Source organism: Telopea speciosissima, chromosome 1, assembly GCF_018873765.1.
Source record: "Telopea speciosissima isolate NSW1024214 ecotype Mountain lineage chromosome 1, Tspe_v1, whole genome shotgun sequence".
Classification (NCBI taxonomy): Eukaryota; Viridiplantae; Streptophyta; class Magnoliopsida; order Proteales; family Proteaceae; genus Telopea; species Telopea speciosissima.
The window spans coordinates 25,332,326-25,349,447 of NC_057916.1; the positions used below are offsets into that span (position 1 = coordinate 25,332,326).

Consider the following 17,122-nt stretch of genomic DNA (forward strand, 5'->3'; position numbering starts at 1 on the left):
CTATATCAACTCTAGGAATATCATCATCACCATTTGCATCTCCATTGTCTTGTTGTACATCTCCCGATGATTATATGTCATGGGAGGAGGATTTGGAACAAGATCAATGAGGTCATCAATATGAATAATCCGTTGATAAGGTGTAACAAAATACTTGTTTGTTAACCATTCAAATAAGTCGTCCAATAATCACACCTATTGATCGTTTAGGTGCCTATTGGTGCCTATTAGGAAACAATATAATCCTCTAAATATTTTGAATCTTTAAGTTTAAAGACAAATAAAAATAAAAATTCAAACAATGACTACCTCATTTACGTATTTCCAGACCTTCCACCCTACACGGGCATGCAAAGCCATCATTCTGTCCTTACCACCATAGCTCAAGCCTTCCAGAGACTATCCCAACTTAAAAATCCATTCTAAGGCTCATTTATATCAATATCAGCGTCAAGAACTCAAAGACCTCGAGATTCTAGTTTACTCTCTAACATGGAGGAGCAGGAAGCTTGAAATGGCTCATCACTAATGTTGGAGACCCGTTGTTGATCCTTTTATCAATTCCTTTCCACTTCGAGATAGTAGTTCCTTGGATCGTGATCCTCTATGGTCGGGCAGCCGAGCGGCCACAATTTGGCCTCACACATGCAGGGGCAAAATGATCACTCCATCCACTGCCTGAGCACCTTGCCCAGGTGGGGTCCATGCCATCCCTGTATGAGGCCGCACCGTGGCTGCTTGGCTGCCCGGCCGTAGAGGATCCAAATTGTAGTTGCTTCCACCTTGAATGGAGTTCAAGGTTTTGTCTGAGACCTTCCCATGTTGGGAATTATAGAGGGTATAGCCTCACACCGATTATCTAAGACCTTAGATGGATTCATGAACCATTGTGCTATCTCTACCTAATTCCTTAATGTTTTAAGTTGAACCCCCAAGTGGTATTTCAAGACCTATCCCACTATATTTAACATGGTATTCAAGCAAGATGAGTTTATTGTCCTTCCTATTTTGTCTGTCGACATGTAGAACCAGGTACACTAAAACTAAACAGGAAGAGTGTTGTTATGTTGAGAGTTGTAAAAATACAAGTTGAAACCCTCCAGCTAATAGGTCAAGATTTTGAATTAAACACTTCAGCATTTTATTAAGGCACGTGTTTTTTTGTTATCCTCTCTAAATTGTATATCCATCCTCGTGCAGAACTAGAAACTAGTATGCTAAAGCTACAGCTGTTAAGAATTATAAAGTTACAATCTCACATGGTTTTGTTCAGGTCCTAATGCCTTTATGTACTACAGAAACTATCTTCATTTAATGTGATGCTTTTATATACTTGAGAAACTATCTTCACTTAAGGCCTTTTTGGGTTCACCCTAATGGTTTTTGATATGCTATCCCACTTTATTGCGAACCTTTGGCCCGTTTTTATCCACCTTAGACAGTTTACTATTTGAAGTGAATTTCCATTTTGTGCAAATGAATTTCAAGTCCTATAAAGAATTCACCGGTATCTCTAACTCTTGCCGGCTAAAGGAGAACAAAAGGGAAGGAGGGGAAACAGAAAATACTAAAATGAGCTCATCATCCATCAGTTACACTTTTCCGGCAGAATGTGCACGATCACATTATCTACGAATTTATCAAGATGCCTTCCCTCAAGATATCCACTGTTCCCATGGTGCCTTTAGTTCTTTTGACGGCAGTCACACTGACCATTCTGCTCCAACTTCTGATGTTTTTCCTATTTAAATTCCTTTAAAACTAATTTATCCAAACTTGTGACAGCAAGTTGGCCTAAATTCGTCCATAAAACATAAAATGAAGTATTTTCTCATAGTTTTACAAGCCGAACAAACACAAACCGATCATATTTACCCACCAGTGATGTTCCTGTCATTCAAAAGCAAATGACGAGAACAAAGGCTATACAAAACCCATCTTACAGGCACTTCTAATCTATCAGAACTACATAACCAATGTGACGGCTCAACTGGCACGACCTCTTTGACGTCATGAATAATGTGCGTTCAGGATCTCCCGGTAAACCATATCAATGAAGCGGTTGTCCTGCGGCACATACAGAACACCAGAAATGAAACAGAAGAAAACCCTAATCAAAAGGCATAAAGCCACAAGCAACCACTACACAGGCAAAAATCTACGACGATGGTGGGTACATTTACATCTTAAAACGTTCTTTTGATAAGCTATTTTGAGGTAACTGGCTTTATATAAATGTGAAAGGGGGGGGGGTTGAATACCATAGAGGATGGAAAAACCAGAAGACCTTCAGATTAGACCACCATTCTATGGCAGCTCCAATTTTAGTCCAAGCTAGCATCACAATTCTTCTAGTATGTTATTAAGCTATGCCCACCACACATGGTTGACAAAATTAGTTATATCTTGAATGCCAGACAACAAAGGTTGTGGTTTGGAGGATGCAATGGGCATAATGGTGACGGCATAGTTATCATAATGCAATTAACGAGTGTTGCAAATATCTCTACTAATCAGAAAAAAGTGGGTGGATAATATATATAACATTACCAACACCATGCACCTGAACGGGATGTGGTTTCCCACATTATTTATAATTAAAACTAACGGATATAAAATAAAAGAAGACACCAAGGAAGGTGGAGACGAGATTATACAAGACCGTAGGCAAGTGTGAATGACAATACTAGCTCAAACACCAATAATTTAATGCAAACTGGGGGATCCTCCCCGGTTACCCATCAAGATTAGAGAACCTAAATCTATTTCCCACCAGCCTATAAGATACATGCATAAGCTTTCATGTAATTTGACAGACACAAGAATAATAGAGTTAGGCTTAGAGCAGCCATTTGATTCATCAATCTTTTACAGGCTCACTGGTGTTGTCTTTTTCTGCCATGATACCCCCCAGTCCGAATGTTGAAGTGCATTTCTAGGCTCAGTCAATATGATCAAACAAGCACCTAAGAAATTGACATTGGTGATTGATAGCACAAAAGGGTAAAATCCCCAAATCAAAAGCTGTATGAACCAACACCAACAACCCCCCCCCCCCAAAAAAAAGAAGCCGATTATCCTCCAGCGTATATAGTGATAACCCTTCCTTTTAAAATCAGATCAACATATTTTGAAATCAAACTTGAATCAGGATCTATAGTGTATGCCAAATTATTGCCAATCAAGCACTGAGAACATAACTCAAGTTTGTGATACGAAAAAAATTTATTCTTACGAACCTCATGGATATACATCGCCAAAAGGAAGAATAAAAAATATAACAATTACTAACAGTAAATGTAAAAACACACTCACATGCAAACATACAAAAGCAAACAATAGACCAAAATACCTGAACAAGCCTCAGTAGTGCATCACGGACTTTATCTCTGTTAATAACTGGTCCATAACTTGGTGTAGAAGAAGAGGTAGGAGTAAGAGATGGAGGTGGAGTGGGTGGCGGGAAGGGTTGAAGCAGGGGAGCACCATATGGGCGCTGCAGATTCACTGGAGGATGAAGAGGAGGAGCAGTTGGCATAGAAGAAGAGATGGGTGGCATCATCAATGCAGACGAAGATGGTGGTGGGGTGAAAAATGTAGAAGGCTTGACAAGATTCGCTGCACGGTTATTGTTGCTTAGTTCAGGTGTATCAAGGAGGGGCATTAGAGAAGTAGATGAAGTTGGAAGAGGACATGGTATCGGCAAGGTTGCCACAGGGGAGGGAACAATGCTGGGTGCATGGGAAGATAGAGGGGCTGCTACATTTGACTGATGCCCTTGTCCAGAAATTGTTGCATTTGAAGCATTCCCTAAACTAATCGCTGCCTGCCAAAACAGGATTGGAAGAATTTTTTACAGTTAGAGACAGTTGAAGAGCTAAGCCATTATGGAAAGACACAGCAAATGGAAAGAGATAATGTAGATATGCACACACAGAACAAGAATTCCAAAAGAGAAACTATATAAAAATGCACATCCGGAACTAGCAAGAAGTCACTTTTAGAAATTCAATTGACCATCCAGCCCATTATTTAGCTTGCGTCATAAAACAATGTTGATCTTTATATTCACTCCAAAGAAATGTTGATCTGTAAGATAAAATGTGCATTTAACACATATCCAAGGCAACCACTATCCCTTGCCAGGACCCAAATGCCTTTTTTGAAGTCTAGAAAGGTGGCAGGTATCAGCATTTGCCATCACCATCTTCACCTCCCTCACGAATATCAAAACTACTGATGTACGGCTGCAAAGACTGCCTACAGGCCTAGACATTGAGAGAAGAAAATGAAGAGCAAAAAAAAAAGTCAAGGATGGAGATTAACTGGATAAGTAACAACTTATGTAGAGTTTAGCGGAAGCTACAACTAGCGCTAGAAGTCTAGAACTCAAAGGCACTAACTGACCAACCACAGGACCAACATAGTAGAGTAACAAGTAACCAGTCAAATTCAATTCAATAAGCAAAAAATCCAACTACTTAACTTCACCAGCACCCTTGCCTTTATATAGGTGACGACATTGCAAAAAACCGAGCAGAAAAATAGAAACTTTACAACTTTGTCACTAATCAAAAATCAAACTTCAAGACTACGTTTTAGTTCTCTATACTACTATATAATTTTGTGAATATGACAAAACTCACTATTTAGACTCCAATCACAAATCTAGCAACTCCATTGCGTGCTCCCCAAGTAAACTAGGGGGAAAAAAGAACTAAACTAGAACTTAATGTAGTCCTAGATGGAGGATAGATCCACTAGGAGCCAAGTATCCAGGACCTGCTGAATGGCTAACTCGATGGGGCAGAATTGATGTAAATTAGGGCAATTCTAGGGTTAGTTTTATGGGAATGAGGTTAAATCTTCTATGGTTTTAATAGGCAGGTCTAGGAGAAGCTAATAGTGTAGGTTTGAACAAGGTTTGAAAAAAATTTCAAATTTCAGAAATTAGGGTTAGGGTTTTGGGTTTTGGAAAATAGGAAAATAGGTGAAATTAGGGTTTAGGATTGGATTTTTGGAGAGGGCTTTGGTTCAAGTATTCTAGGCAGTGAGGGGGAGGTTCTGCTGTGTTTTGAAAGGTTTTGGATGGCTAGATAGGTCTAGGCAGTAGTTAGGGTTTTTGGGTTTTAATAGGGTTGAAGGGAATTAGGGTTTTTGAAAGGAGAATGGCCCAAGGGTTCAGATCAAGTGTAAGGGGTGAGGAGAGGGAGTTGTGGTCCAATTCTGGTGCTGTTCTAATGAGGGTATGGTGCTGGACAGATTTTAGAAGAATTAGGGTTTATGGAACTCAAATAAAATAAAAGGGGTGTTAGGGTTGGCTGAAGAAGGGGATGACTGAAACTATTAATCAACTTATTGGATTAAACAGATCTTCAATGGCAGCTTGAAGAAAACACTTGAAGAATGGCCTCCTGATCTACAAGATGCAAGGAGTCGTAGGAGATCCACCTACCCTTCCACCTTGATATGACTCACAAGGTTTCCTTGATGTTACCCACAAGGAATACTCTCAAAGAGCTAAACAGTAGCAGCAGCAACAGCAAACAAAATTTTCAAAATCTAAGTTGTGGGGGAGCCTCCCACGATTCTGTTATTAATAAAGGCCTAAGGGCCAAATCGTAATACAAACTAAATTCTTTCTCTCTTCCAAATTCGTGGAAGGAGTGTGAGACTAATAAAACACTTAAAATAAAAGACCTATTTGCCCTAACAACTTAAAACACTTTAGATACCTGAGATTCCTAATTAACCAATAGGATATAAGATCCTACTACCCAATAGGAACACTTCACTTAAATTGAACCAAGTGGATGCAACCAATTTGAACCGGTTCAATTAAAACACAAAAATAAAACTAAGTATAGAACTAATCTAAGGCTGAAATAAACTAAGTATAAGATTATACTACGGCTCCTACTATGACCCTATGCTTAGGGTGGCTTCTTCAACTCGAGGAGGCTTGGATCTACATCAGAACTTCTGATTGACTTTATTAGTAAGAACAGGATTTAAGTCACGGCATGATAACCCTTTAATAACATTTCCAAAACTTTCCAAAACAACTCAGAAATGCAAGATCTTGGTCTGGTTGGAAAGCTAATAGAATGGGCTTTTAAGTGGCACCTAAAACTCACCTAACATACAGGTCTTGACCTTCCAAAAACTGATCCAAAAAAAGGTGACGGAAATAGACCAACCAATAGCTAAACATCCTTCAAAGATAGAGATGGTCCAGTTACAGTATCACTTATCCCGGGTGTTAGCTACATGTAACACATTCTGGCATCCATCCAAGTCCAAGGTCATGCCTACTGTCAGATTGAAGTCTTCAAAAATCTTTGCATACAAAAACAGAGTACACATACAGAAATATTAAACATCCCATATTTTTTTCTTGATTTACACAGTAATGGAGTTGTCAAAAAATACAGATAGTAACACAGTCAAAGATTGATAATAGAGAATGATCATGATGCAATCAAGACTGCCCAATTGGGCCTAGGGAGACCTTATTTTGGGCCACAGATGGTTTCTATGGGCCTTGTGCCACTTGTTTATGGGGTTAATGTTGTAATTGGCCTAAATTATAAGCCTATAAATTGGGGGTGAAGTTAGTAGACGATATTAGTAGTTAAAGTTAAGTGTTGATTGGGATAATTATTAGCTACATAGAGTTCTGTTTTGAGTCTATTAAATCAAGTCAGCGAGAAGACTGTGATAAAAGGCCATATAGATGAATACACCCACATCAATTAAGCATGAATTGATTATAGAAATTGAATTTTATAGTTTTTGAGCTATTGATCTCTGCATGCGTGGCTGAAGGCTCCTCTCCTGGCCCAGGGATAGGTGAAAAAAGTTTCCTGGCCTCAAGTGCTGCTGGCAGCCGAAGAGAAGGATGTTTGTGGGTGAGGATCCTGTATCCAATGGTTTGGCGAGCGATCGCAAGACATCTGAATGAAGAGGAGAGTCTGCTAGCTCTATGCAAGGCAGCATGTATCCTTATATTTAATTGGGCAATGACAAAGGGATTCAAGAGCTAGAAGAGGGAGTAAAAAAGGGTGGGGTGTGTGTGTGTGTGTGGAGAGAGAGAGAGGAAAGGAAGTACCACGCCTGGTTTTTGTGTTTATGGTTATCACCCTTCTGAGCTCCTCAAAGAGAGACAGCACTGCAATCTTTTTAATTTATAATGTTCTATTTTGGGTTAGCTACATAGGGGACTAGATTTAGTTCGTAGTTACTTAGTTTCCTAGTTTCGGAGCAGTTTCTATTTGCCAGGAGTCTTTTCTTTTATATAAGTAAGGAACCCAACAAAATGGATAAAGATTGGAATGAAATTTCGAGTTTGGTTGGTTTTTCATGGTGGTGAAGTTGTGACATGGAAAAAGAAAGCCATTAATCAGTTAGTTGTCCACTGCCGGAACCTTGCAAACTGCTTCCTTCTATTTCTAGGATGGTGAGTCTATTCTTCCCCCCCCCCCCTCCTTAAAAATATAAGTTGATGTTCTCAATTAATAGGGACATCAACATGTCATTCTCCACATTCATACAGATCCCATGGAAATTCCTTCTTTTCCCCTCCATTCTTGATTCTCACATATACATGGAAAGTTCAAATTCCTCTAACTTCAGTCTAAGGGGTAGGAAGGGTTCAGCACCAAACAAGGAATCCAAATGTAATGTATTGCTTGGCATGGAGTATAATTTGAAGATTAGAAGAGTACATACACTAAAGAAGTTCACAAAAGAAGAATCATCTGGACCATCATTGATGGTAGAGCCAGTTGATGATGGCTCCAGTGGACCCTCCATCACTGCCATAGTTGGGACAGCTTCCAGTTCCTCAAACTCACTGTTGCACAACAAATTAAGAAGAAACAAGATTAGAGCAACTTTGCTAAGGGAGGTGACACAGTGAATGTAAGAATCATCAACCAGAAAATATACCTAATGTCAGACAGGATAACTACAGGTGCGGATATCTGGGTATTATGTTATCAGAAGCACTCTCTTTTTCTTTTTTTTTTGGTGGGGGGGGGGGGGGAGAGGGGGTTCTTGAAAGCTAAAAAAGAGATCTTGGTTCCAAAAATGCATGGTTAGTATTTTCTAATAACATTTGAAAAATACGAAAAAAAAACCACCCCTTTTATGAAACAAACATTTGAGCATTCAAAAATAGGGGGGCGGGGGGAAACCAACTCCTTATTTTCTTGTTTTTGCCTGGTTGCACATGCTTAAAAAACAGTAATAACACCATTTTGCATCAAAACAAAAGATGCTCAGGGCTATAGAGAAACAGGGCTCTCTTCCTTACTTCCAACTTCTAGAGTCTCTATTTAAGTAACAAAATTAGGACACAATTTATCCTATGTAATGTTTACAAGTTAGATGTAAGAAAGCGGAAAGGAAAAGACAGAAATACCTGTCCATAATTCCACAATAGTGTTATTATAATTATTTCCCACTCAGTTCCACAATCAATTTGCACAATCATAAGAAAATAAACCCCAATGTCAGTTGATGCTGCTGTTGTTGTACACTAGCCTTGTATCCCTTTTCTTCTTATCAATAAGTCACATTCATCATTTAATCCCATCATTTTTAAAAAAAAGAGGGGGGGGGGGGGGAATAAATCCCACTTATGACATATCTAAAAATAATGAAGCTTTGGCAGTAACAAACATTACCTTTTGCTCGAAGATACTTTAGGCTTTGGAGGAAGCTTGGAGTATGCATTAAGTATCCTGGACATAAAAGAATCAGTAAGTCTAAAAAGCAGAACAATATACAAGTAATCATATACATCAATAAATATACATTTGGTATTGATTCATTAAACGGAGTCATTAGGTATCAAAGTTAAGGCGTCACATTCAGCCCTTGATTGAAACTCAACCTTCTCCATTTGGCCCCAGATCAATAATGAGACTACTTTTTAGACTGCAAAAATACTACTAGATAAGAAGATTATGGTACTACAGCAACAACATAACTGACAGGATTGGAACAAGCCCAGAAATGATACAAGAGGAAACCCCATGCTATTATACAATTAAGTGGATCCTAAGAACAGGCGAGGCCTGTCTGTTCCATACTTGGCTAACTTGTGAACCAGGCTATTAAGCAGACCACATCCTCCAGCGAATAGTTTCTAGAGGCACTAAGGAATCTGACCCTTCTAACAAGATGAAGATATCTCCAAGGCCCACCATTTCAAGTCCATCCACTTAGTAACTAAGGCAGCATCACCTTCAGTCACTCCATTCTTCATACCACAATCCCCAACACCAAAATAATATCAAGGCTACCATTTAATACTCCCAAACTACAAAATCAAGGCCAAATTTGTCACAAATGTAGAAATTTATCTACTACCGCAAGATAATAAAATCTTGAAATAATTCTCCGCCACTAAAGTAACTTCGACACAGAAGCCATTTACATTACAGAGGTTCAACGAGCATCCCACACCCAAAAGGTGCCCCACATAGGGCTTCCCCGAACCCCGCCCCCCAACCCCCCCGGCGGTCACTAAGGTAAACAATGTAGAAAAAGCACCCACTTCAGTTCCAGAACAGTGAAGAAGAAGGGGATATTTTACTAATAGGAGCATAAAACTGTTTATAGCTGGCAACCCACCTTCCTGATACTGCTTCTACACAAGGGTGCTGTGTGTACAATTTTCTTCTTCTTTGGGATATGTATCCAAAATAAATATGCATTCGTGGGAACAAAGGAGTAGCACCAAAAGGTGACAAGATGAGTGTTAGTCAACCAATATTTATTGGATACTCGCAACAAAAAGTAATAACCGCAACACTAAGAAGATACAGTGCAGGTTGATTCAAATCCTGCAGGAACAGACACAAGGGTATGATAGAACTCGCAGACTTAACATTGAGGCATAGAATCACACATCTAACAGATTTAAGGTCAATTTCAAGAAATCATATTCAAAACCTCAGGTGTTCATGTTGATCCATCAGAATGAATTCCTGCTGTCCTCAGACATTAAGCGTTTCAATTACACAACCCACATGATATTTTTCCCCTTTTGGGAATATCCTTCTGTTCTGTTGTTGAATCATCAACCTCGCTATCCTTAGGTCACTATCCTTGGGAGGAAACCACCCAAGAGATCCTTCTTTGAATTGCTTAACTGCTGAACCACTTTATCCACTGTTCTCTCAGTCCCTTTCAACAACTAATTCCTACTATGCTTCTAGTAATTAGGCTTCACTTAAAATACCAACTTTCTGGATGTTGGTATCAAATCCTGCAAACAATGAAGCAAAGAATATGATAAAATAATCTAGGTTTGACCATAAGACATAAAATCAACCCTCCAACTCAAGTGATTTAGGGTCCATTTTAAGAAGCCCCATTCAAACCACTGTTCTCTCATTCCCTTTCAACAACTAATTCCTACTATGCTTCTAATAGTTAGGCTTCACTATACAAACTTTCTGGATGTTGGCATCAAATCCTGCAAGCAATGAAGCAAAGAATATGATAAAATAGTCTAGGTTTGACCATAAGACATAAAATCAACCCCTCCAACTCAAGTGATTTAGAGTCAATTTTAAGAAACCCCATTCAAACCCTCTTTTTTAAGAGCCAATGTCAAACTCACTGTTGATTTCTAAATCCAATAGAATTTCAGAATTCAAGAGTACACTTGAATTCTTTAGTCTTGAAAACCCTGACGAAAACAGACTCAAAGGATCACTTGATTGAACTGATTCTCAATTTCAAAAAAACAGAAGATCACCAATCTAAGCATCCACCAAGTGAGAAGTACAAAGAGGAAGGTAGAGCAGAGGCTTCCTAATCTGATTTCAGAGCCGAAGTGTCACCATTTTCACAAATCTCAGAAAATGAAAGTAGTATAGACTCCCAAAACAAGCGGTCTAAAATCTAACTCAATTTTGTATTGCAATGACAAAAGGTCACTTTTAGTTAATTTGTTAACTTATGTTTATATCATAGTTCGAAATCTCAGTCGAAACCACAGAGATTTCAACCCCCCCCCCCAAAAAAAAAAAAAATCAGTTTCGACGAAGGTCAAAACGACGGTAGGAATGCAGGGTTTGGACTGAATTTGAGCCCAAATTTCATTAATGACTTGTTTCGGTACAAAACAGTGCATATAAAAAAGCACTGTTATGACCGAAATGAGTCGAGACCCATTTCATGAGTTTCCAGTGGTTTCGCCATTAGATGGGGGAAACTCTAGGGTTGGGGGGGGGGGGGGAAACAGATTTGATATTTTTGACCAAATCACCTATACATTGTTTTTTATCGAACAAAGTGTTGGGGACTACTACAACTCACCTACAGCGACTTGCGGCATTTGAACAAGATTTTTGTAAGATTCAAACTAGGTATTTTATCCTTTTTCCCGAAAGGTTTTGAGCCTTCCCGGAATTCTATGTGGTACTAGCATAGAGTTGGAGGAACAGTTTCATAGGGGTGTTTTAAACTTTTAATCTTAGTTATACACTTGTACTTGACTACTTTTAACAGAATTAACACTTGTGTTCTTGTACTTGTAACGGGTTCGAGTCTGGAAACAGCCTCTCTGTGAAAGCATAAGGTTGCAGACATTATGACCCTTCCCAGACCCTGGAGTGGCGGGAGCCTCGTGCACTGGGTATGCCCTTTTTTTGTATTCTTGTACTTGTAACACTTTGATATTGTGTAATATTAAATGGTTTTTCTTCATTCCTAATTCATATTTTAATTGTTTTCATTAAATTTTGTATGTTCTAATACTAAATTATGTGTAGATTAGGCTATAGTTGAGAAAGTATTCAGAAGGGTACGACATACACTACGTCACTACCAACCTAGGGTACGAAACCAAACTACTATGTTGGGCATTTCTTTTTACAATCTAAAGGTTCCAATATGTTTAAAAATGCTCAATTTTGCCTTGAGTATGGCCATTTGACCACCAAAATGGCCAGATGAAACATGCAGGGGTTTCGCTCGAAACCCACCTCTTAATAGGCAAACCAATCCAGATCCCACCTCTGTTAATACGATACGAGTTCATTTAAGTTTCTTTTGCAGATATTAATCAGGATACAATGAAAAGCAAGGCATAAACTACTTAAAACCAGATGAATTGAAGTCATCGTTATAAAATGCAATTATATAGAAGTACCTGCCGAAGAGATTTGCAACATCTTCACATTCACGAGAATTGTAGAACCAAATGCCATTAACTTCTTGAGAAGCATTCCTGTACAACAGATACGGAACCTGTACTTCATACTCAAAATCTCCTAATAGATTCTCCACCAAATTGTCTGTCCACATAGGTATGTAGAGACTTGTTAAAATAATATATAAATAAATGATGAGGGAACAATATATGAAAGTTGTCACCACAAAGTGATAACTACATAAAATCAGATGACTTGGAAAACTCAAAAAAAAAAAACAAAAAACCAAGATTTAGCATTTTTGACTAAATCACATACATTTCTTGGCGGAACAAAGTGTTGAAAACTACTACAACGCATCTACAGCAATGATTTACCGCATTTGAGCAAGACTTGTGCAAGATTCTAACTTAAAGGGATACCCTTTTTTCCCATTGGTTTCAACCCTTTCCAGAACTCTATGTGGTACTGACATAAAATTGGAAGAACGGTTTTGTACGGATATTCTAACCTTGGCTGTACACTTGTACTTGTACATGTAACACTTTGACATTGTGTAATATTAAATGGTTTTTCATCATTCCTAATGCATACTTTAACTGATTTCATTGAATTTTGTGTGTTATAATACTAAATTATGTGTAGAATAGGCTATATTTGAGAAAGTATACAGTAGGAGCCTAATTGAGAAAGTATACAGTAGGGTACAGCATACACTACCAACCTAGGGTACGAAACCAAACTTCCATTTTGGGAGGTTTTTCACAATCTAAACGTTCCATGCTTAGAAATGCTTAATTAAGGCTTCCTGATGTTTTGGGCCAAAATATGGACATTTGACCACCAAAATGGCCAGTCGAAACCCAAAGTTGAAACCGAAATTCGAACCTTATCAGCAAATCTTTATGTGCATAGTGAACAGTTCCCTGTTTTTATGTCCCACATTATACGTCAACCCAGTTACTAAGTGCTGCCAACAGCAATTCTGAATACGCAAAAACAATACTTGGTACCAACAATATATAACTCAGGTTGATTTAACTCAGTCCCGAGGAATTATTCTACCTTTTCTCATGTTATATGGATGATTGGCTGCAATTTTTCATTTTAAGGTGATAAATCTGACCATTATTCTAAGTTGAAGAGAGGTTGAATATGATAGTTACAGCATTTCGCATCTTGAAACCCAACGGTGATCCAAAATCATTAAAGATAATCCCTTTGATATGTAGGGGTCTAGGACATGTGACATAGGTCTGGCAAACTTATTTCCCTTTTATATAGATCATAAAAAAAAAATGACCTCTCCCTATTCCATGCAAGGATTTCATGGGCTTGGGCTTCTGTTTTATGATAAATTACCTGAATGCTCCTCTAGTTTCATATAACGCCCATAACACCACCATACTGTCTAGGGGTTTTTGTAAATTTTAAACTTTTAATCATGGACACACCCAATCTCAGGTCTATTCTTGGAAAGTATTCCTCTGCATTTGATTTATCCACAGTTGTAAATGCTGTCAAAACTGTAGAATACCATAAACTAAGGGTTATCCATAACGATGATTTGAATGGAACTTACAAGAAATATAACCATTCCCTAAATAGTTAAATAAATAAATATCTATTTTGAAACAATCCAAGTTATGCAAAGGCATGGGCTCAATTTGGATGTTTCAATCATTCACTTTGAAAACTAAGATAAAGGTACCTACCCTTCTACCAATTGCAGATCATCTAGTTGGGTAACTCCCAACTCTCACAAAACATTTATCAGTTAGCCATTCCATCCATCACTGACTTAAAGGCTCAATAATTGGGGGACCAAAACATCTAAGAAAATCCTCAGTGAACTTGAATTTCCTCTAGTCTTAAGGACTATGGTAATATACATGTAAACTACTATTTCATGAGTGATAGTACAAACAAGCTTCCCTTCTCATATCCTGGCAATATATACTTACAACATAATCCCATTATTAAACCCACTAACACCATGTGACAACCATTTCATGTGCAAAGGTCTAACAATTGCGCCGTCCAAACTCACCCACAACCATAACTACCATAGGCTTACAATGGATTGGAATATATAAGTCCACAAAAACATCTCAGTCTCTTGCACCATATAATTTCATGCAAACCACATAATACATTCAATCTCCCCAACTAAATTTATAAACTAAACAAGCATCAAATATGAATAAAAACCACAAAGTATAAATCAGACTACAACAATGTAAGTTAGAATGGCATGATTGGACAACTAAGATATCTATGACTTGAGATGCTTTTCAGATATTTCCTTTTCATGCATGATTTCCAAATCAGTTTTTTTATTTTTTCTTTTTCCAACACATATTCGTCATGCCTGGATTTGGAAGACATTGGTCGAGATGTCATGATTACACAAATGCACAGAACTAATTGAATATGCTGACCAAAATTCATAGTTTTCAGGCATCCAGACACCCTTTGCTGGAAGAGTGCCTTGGCGACCTTGTTGGTTTCGCTTTAATGTCCAGGTCCCCTTCAATCCCCTGGGTCACGTAGACGCTGTGACAACTATGGACCAAAATAGTACAACCAAGAAAACCAAAAAGAAATCTGAACGGCGTGTTTTGGCACCCGATGAATTCTAAATTTACATGCTAAGTTGCTAACTCAATTGTGGATCAGTTACTTTTTAGTTGACATAGAGACCCTAATCGTTCCTAGCGTTTTCTTTTTCTTTTTCTTCTGAAATAATCGAGATAAATGATTCTTTACCATATAAAGAATTATTTCCTATATTTCTTTCTTTACTACAGATATGGATTTGACCAATCGGTAATAATAATGCCAGAGAATTAATTATTGGGGACAGACGGGTAAAACAGCAGTAGCCACAGATACTATTCTTAATCAAAAAGGGCAAAATGTAATGTGTTTATGTAGCTATTAGTCAAAAAGCATCTTCTGTGGCTCATTTAGTGACTAATTTCCAGGAAAGGGGAGCGAGTCACTTCATCATGCCTAGATTCAATCCATGTAGACCTTAAACATTCAAAGGTGTGCATAGCTCCCAACTCTGGAGCTAAAGACAATAACCAGGAAAGGAGGGGCACCGACATCTTCCTTAAATCCATAAAGACTTATTTTTCCAAGCTTTTACTGTAAGCCATCAAAAGTCGCAACAATAAACCAAAAATTTGTAGAAATGTTATCAACAGTCGAGCCAAAAAACCAAATTATCTAGAAGAAGGGGTGGGGGGGGGGGGGATCATGAGTCAAAGATGTGGACCTGTATTTCGTCGGTTCATTACAATGAATTGGAAACGAGGCTGAGTATTCCTGTAAGAATAGCGATGAGAGATTAATTGGTAAGTCTGGACGATCATGCCACCAGAAAGACATAAGAAGGCCCAAAATATCGACTTAACACACAAAGTTAGAGATTCGAATAAATAAACCACTGAAAAAGTTGAAACCCTAGTCTTTAATCTATATACCTTCACCCAAAAGGTAATTCAAACATAACATAATCAAAAGCACAAAAACATATATACATGAATCTACCTCTTCACGACGAAGAGAGATCCTTCGACATCCTTTCGACTCTGCAAAACCAATGAGGACAAAGCAAATCAGCGAGTGAACCGATACCGATGTAAATAAAGCAAAATGAAAGCTTTACGAACCCATTGATTAAGCTCGATATTGAATTCATAAAAGGTCACATGCGCTGCAGTAATCAGAATCTCTTCAACGAAGGGATCGATTCTCTGAAGCACCGTAAGATTAAGCATTTTGGTGCTCTGCTGATCAAGATTCGGCATCAATTTCCCACTCTGCGACATCTCCGCTCAGAAACCCTAATACTGTCAGAAGCACGGCCTTCTATCATCAACTGAAAGGTAATCGTGAGTCGATACCCGCGAGCAAAAGCGAGAAGGAGAAGACCAGTTATGGACGGAAGACTGTAAAGCAAGCATTTACGCTCTTATTTACTTATTTTTTGTTAATTTTTTAAGGGGAATCTTGATAAGGTAAATAGATTTTCCTTTTCCCTGGAAAATTACTTCAATATTCAGTTCTGTGGTTTCCAACGTAAATATAATAACAAATATATTCAATACTCCAGCTATGCGTACAAGCTTTTTGTGTTTTTTTGGTATAATATGCGTACAAGCTGTCCTCTGTATTTCCATTATGACCAAAATACCCTATTTGTACAACATGTTTTACACCGGGTAAGGGTGTCAAATTGGAACCAAAACCTAAAACCAAAACCGGATCCAGACTGAATAACCAAAACAAACCGAATAGAATTTGGTTACAAAGAAATAGAATTGAGGTGGAACTTGGTTATTTTTTTATCTAACATATAAACCAACTATTAAAACCAAAACCGAACCAAATTTGGATATCAATACATTGTAATACATACATATAATATAATACTAACTATTATAATATTAATATACAATAATACTAATATATTATTATATATTTTACCAGTATTAATATTAGATTTAATACTATTATATTATAGAGTAATATGTTATACTATATATATAGTATAAACCAAGTACATGAACCAGATCCAAACCATGTAGGAATCAAATTTTGGAATCGTACAGGTTCGGTATGAATACCAAATTTTAGATCCAACGGATTTGGATCATACTATTACTCATTGGAACATAACCAAATATTCAGTTCTGGACCGATTTACACCCTTTACCAAGACTCGGAGCATCACCCTAACTTCCAAGAACATAACTTTTGAAGTAAGATTAGTATTTCTCCCTCTCGGTTGGTTTGGTTTATGAAATAGAGAAAAATATTGTCATGGTGGATTAGCTCACGGACAATGATCTCCACATTCATATGAGGCTTTCAGCTTGTTCAACATGGATGGAGATGGTTGTATCATAAGATATCCTAGGTATAACACAACAGAAGCT

General features: G+C 37.9%; 1 protein-coding gene across 2 annotated transcripts; it reads right to left on the bottom strand.

Moving 5' to 3' along the window:
* Positions 1-1,814: 1,814 nt before the first annotated feature.
* Positions 1,815-16,163, bottom strand: LOC122662721 (mRNA-decapping enzyme-like protein). 2 transcript variants are annotated; one of them, XM_043858441.1, is made up of 8 exons: positions 15,854-16,163; positions 15,732-15,772; positions 15,457-15,506; positions 12,173-12,317; positions 8,691-8,747; positions 7,732-7,858; positions 3,353-3,826; positions 1,815-2,067 (listed from the first exon to the last, which is right to left on the bottom strand). In XM_043858441.1, the coding sequence occupies exons 1-8, from the start codon at positions 16,010-16,012 to the stop codon at positions 2,011-2,013; spliced, it is 1,110 nt and encodes a 369-aa protein (XP_043714376.1). In that variant the 5' UTR covers positions 16,013-16,163; the 3' UTR covers positions 1,815-2,010. The 2 variants fall into 2 exon arrangements, with proteins under 2 accessions (XP_043714376.1, XP_043714383.1); XM_043858448.1 differs by having other exon boundaries at positions 7,732-7,855; positions 15,854-16,161.
* Between the last annotated feature and the right edge of the window lie 959 nt (positions 16,164-17,122).

Excerpts from the sequence above, each read along its gene's own strand:
- LOC122662721 (XM_043858441.1), bottom strand. The coding sequence starts at position 16,012 with ATGTCGCAGAGTGGGAAATTGATGCCGAATCTTGATCAGCAGAGCACC. Across the intron at positions 15,773-15,853 it reads ATATCGAGCTTAATCAATGG|AGTCGAAAGGATGTCGAAGG; the intron begins GTTCGTAAAGCT and ends TTGGTTTTGCAG. Across the intron at positions 15,507-15,731 it reads TCTCTCTTCGTCGTGAAGAG|GAATACTCAGCCTCGTTTCC; the intron begins GTAGATTCATGT and ends CTATTCTTACAG.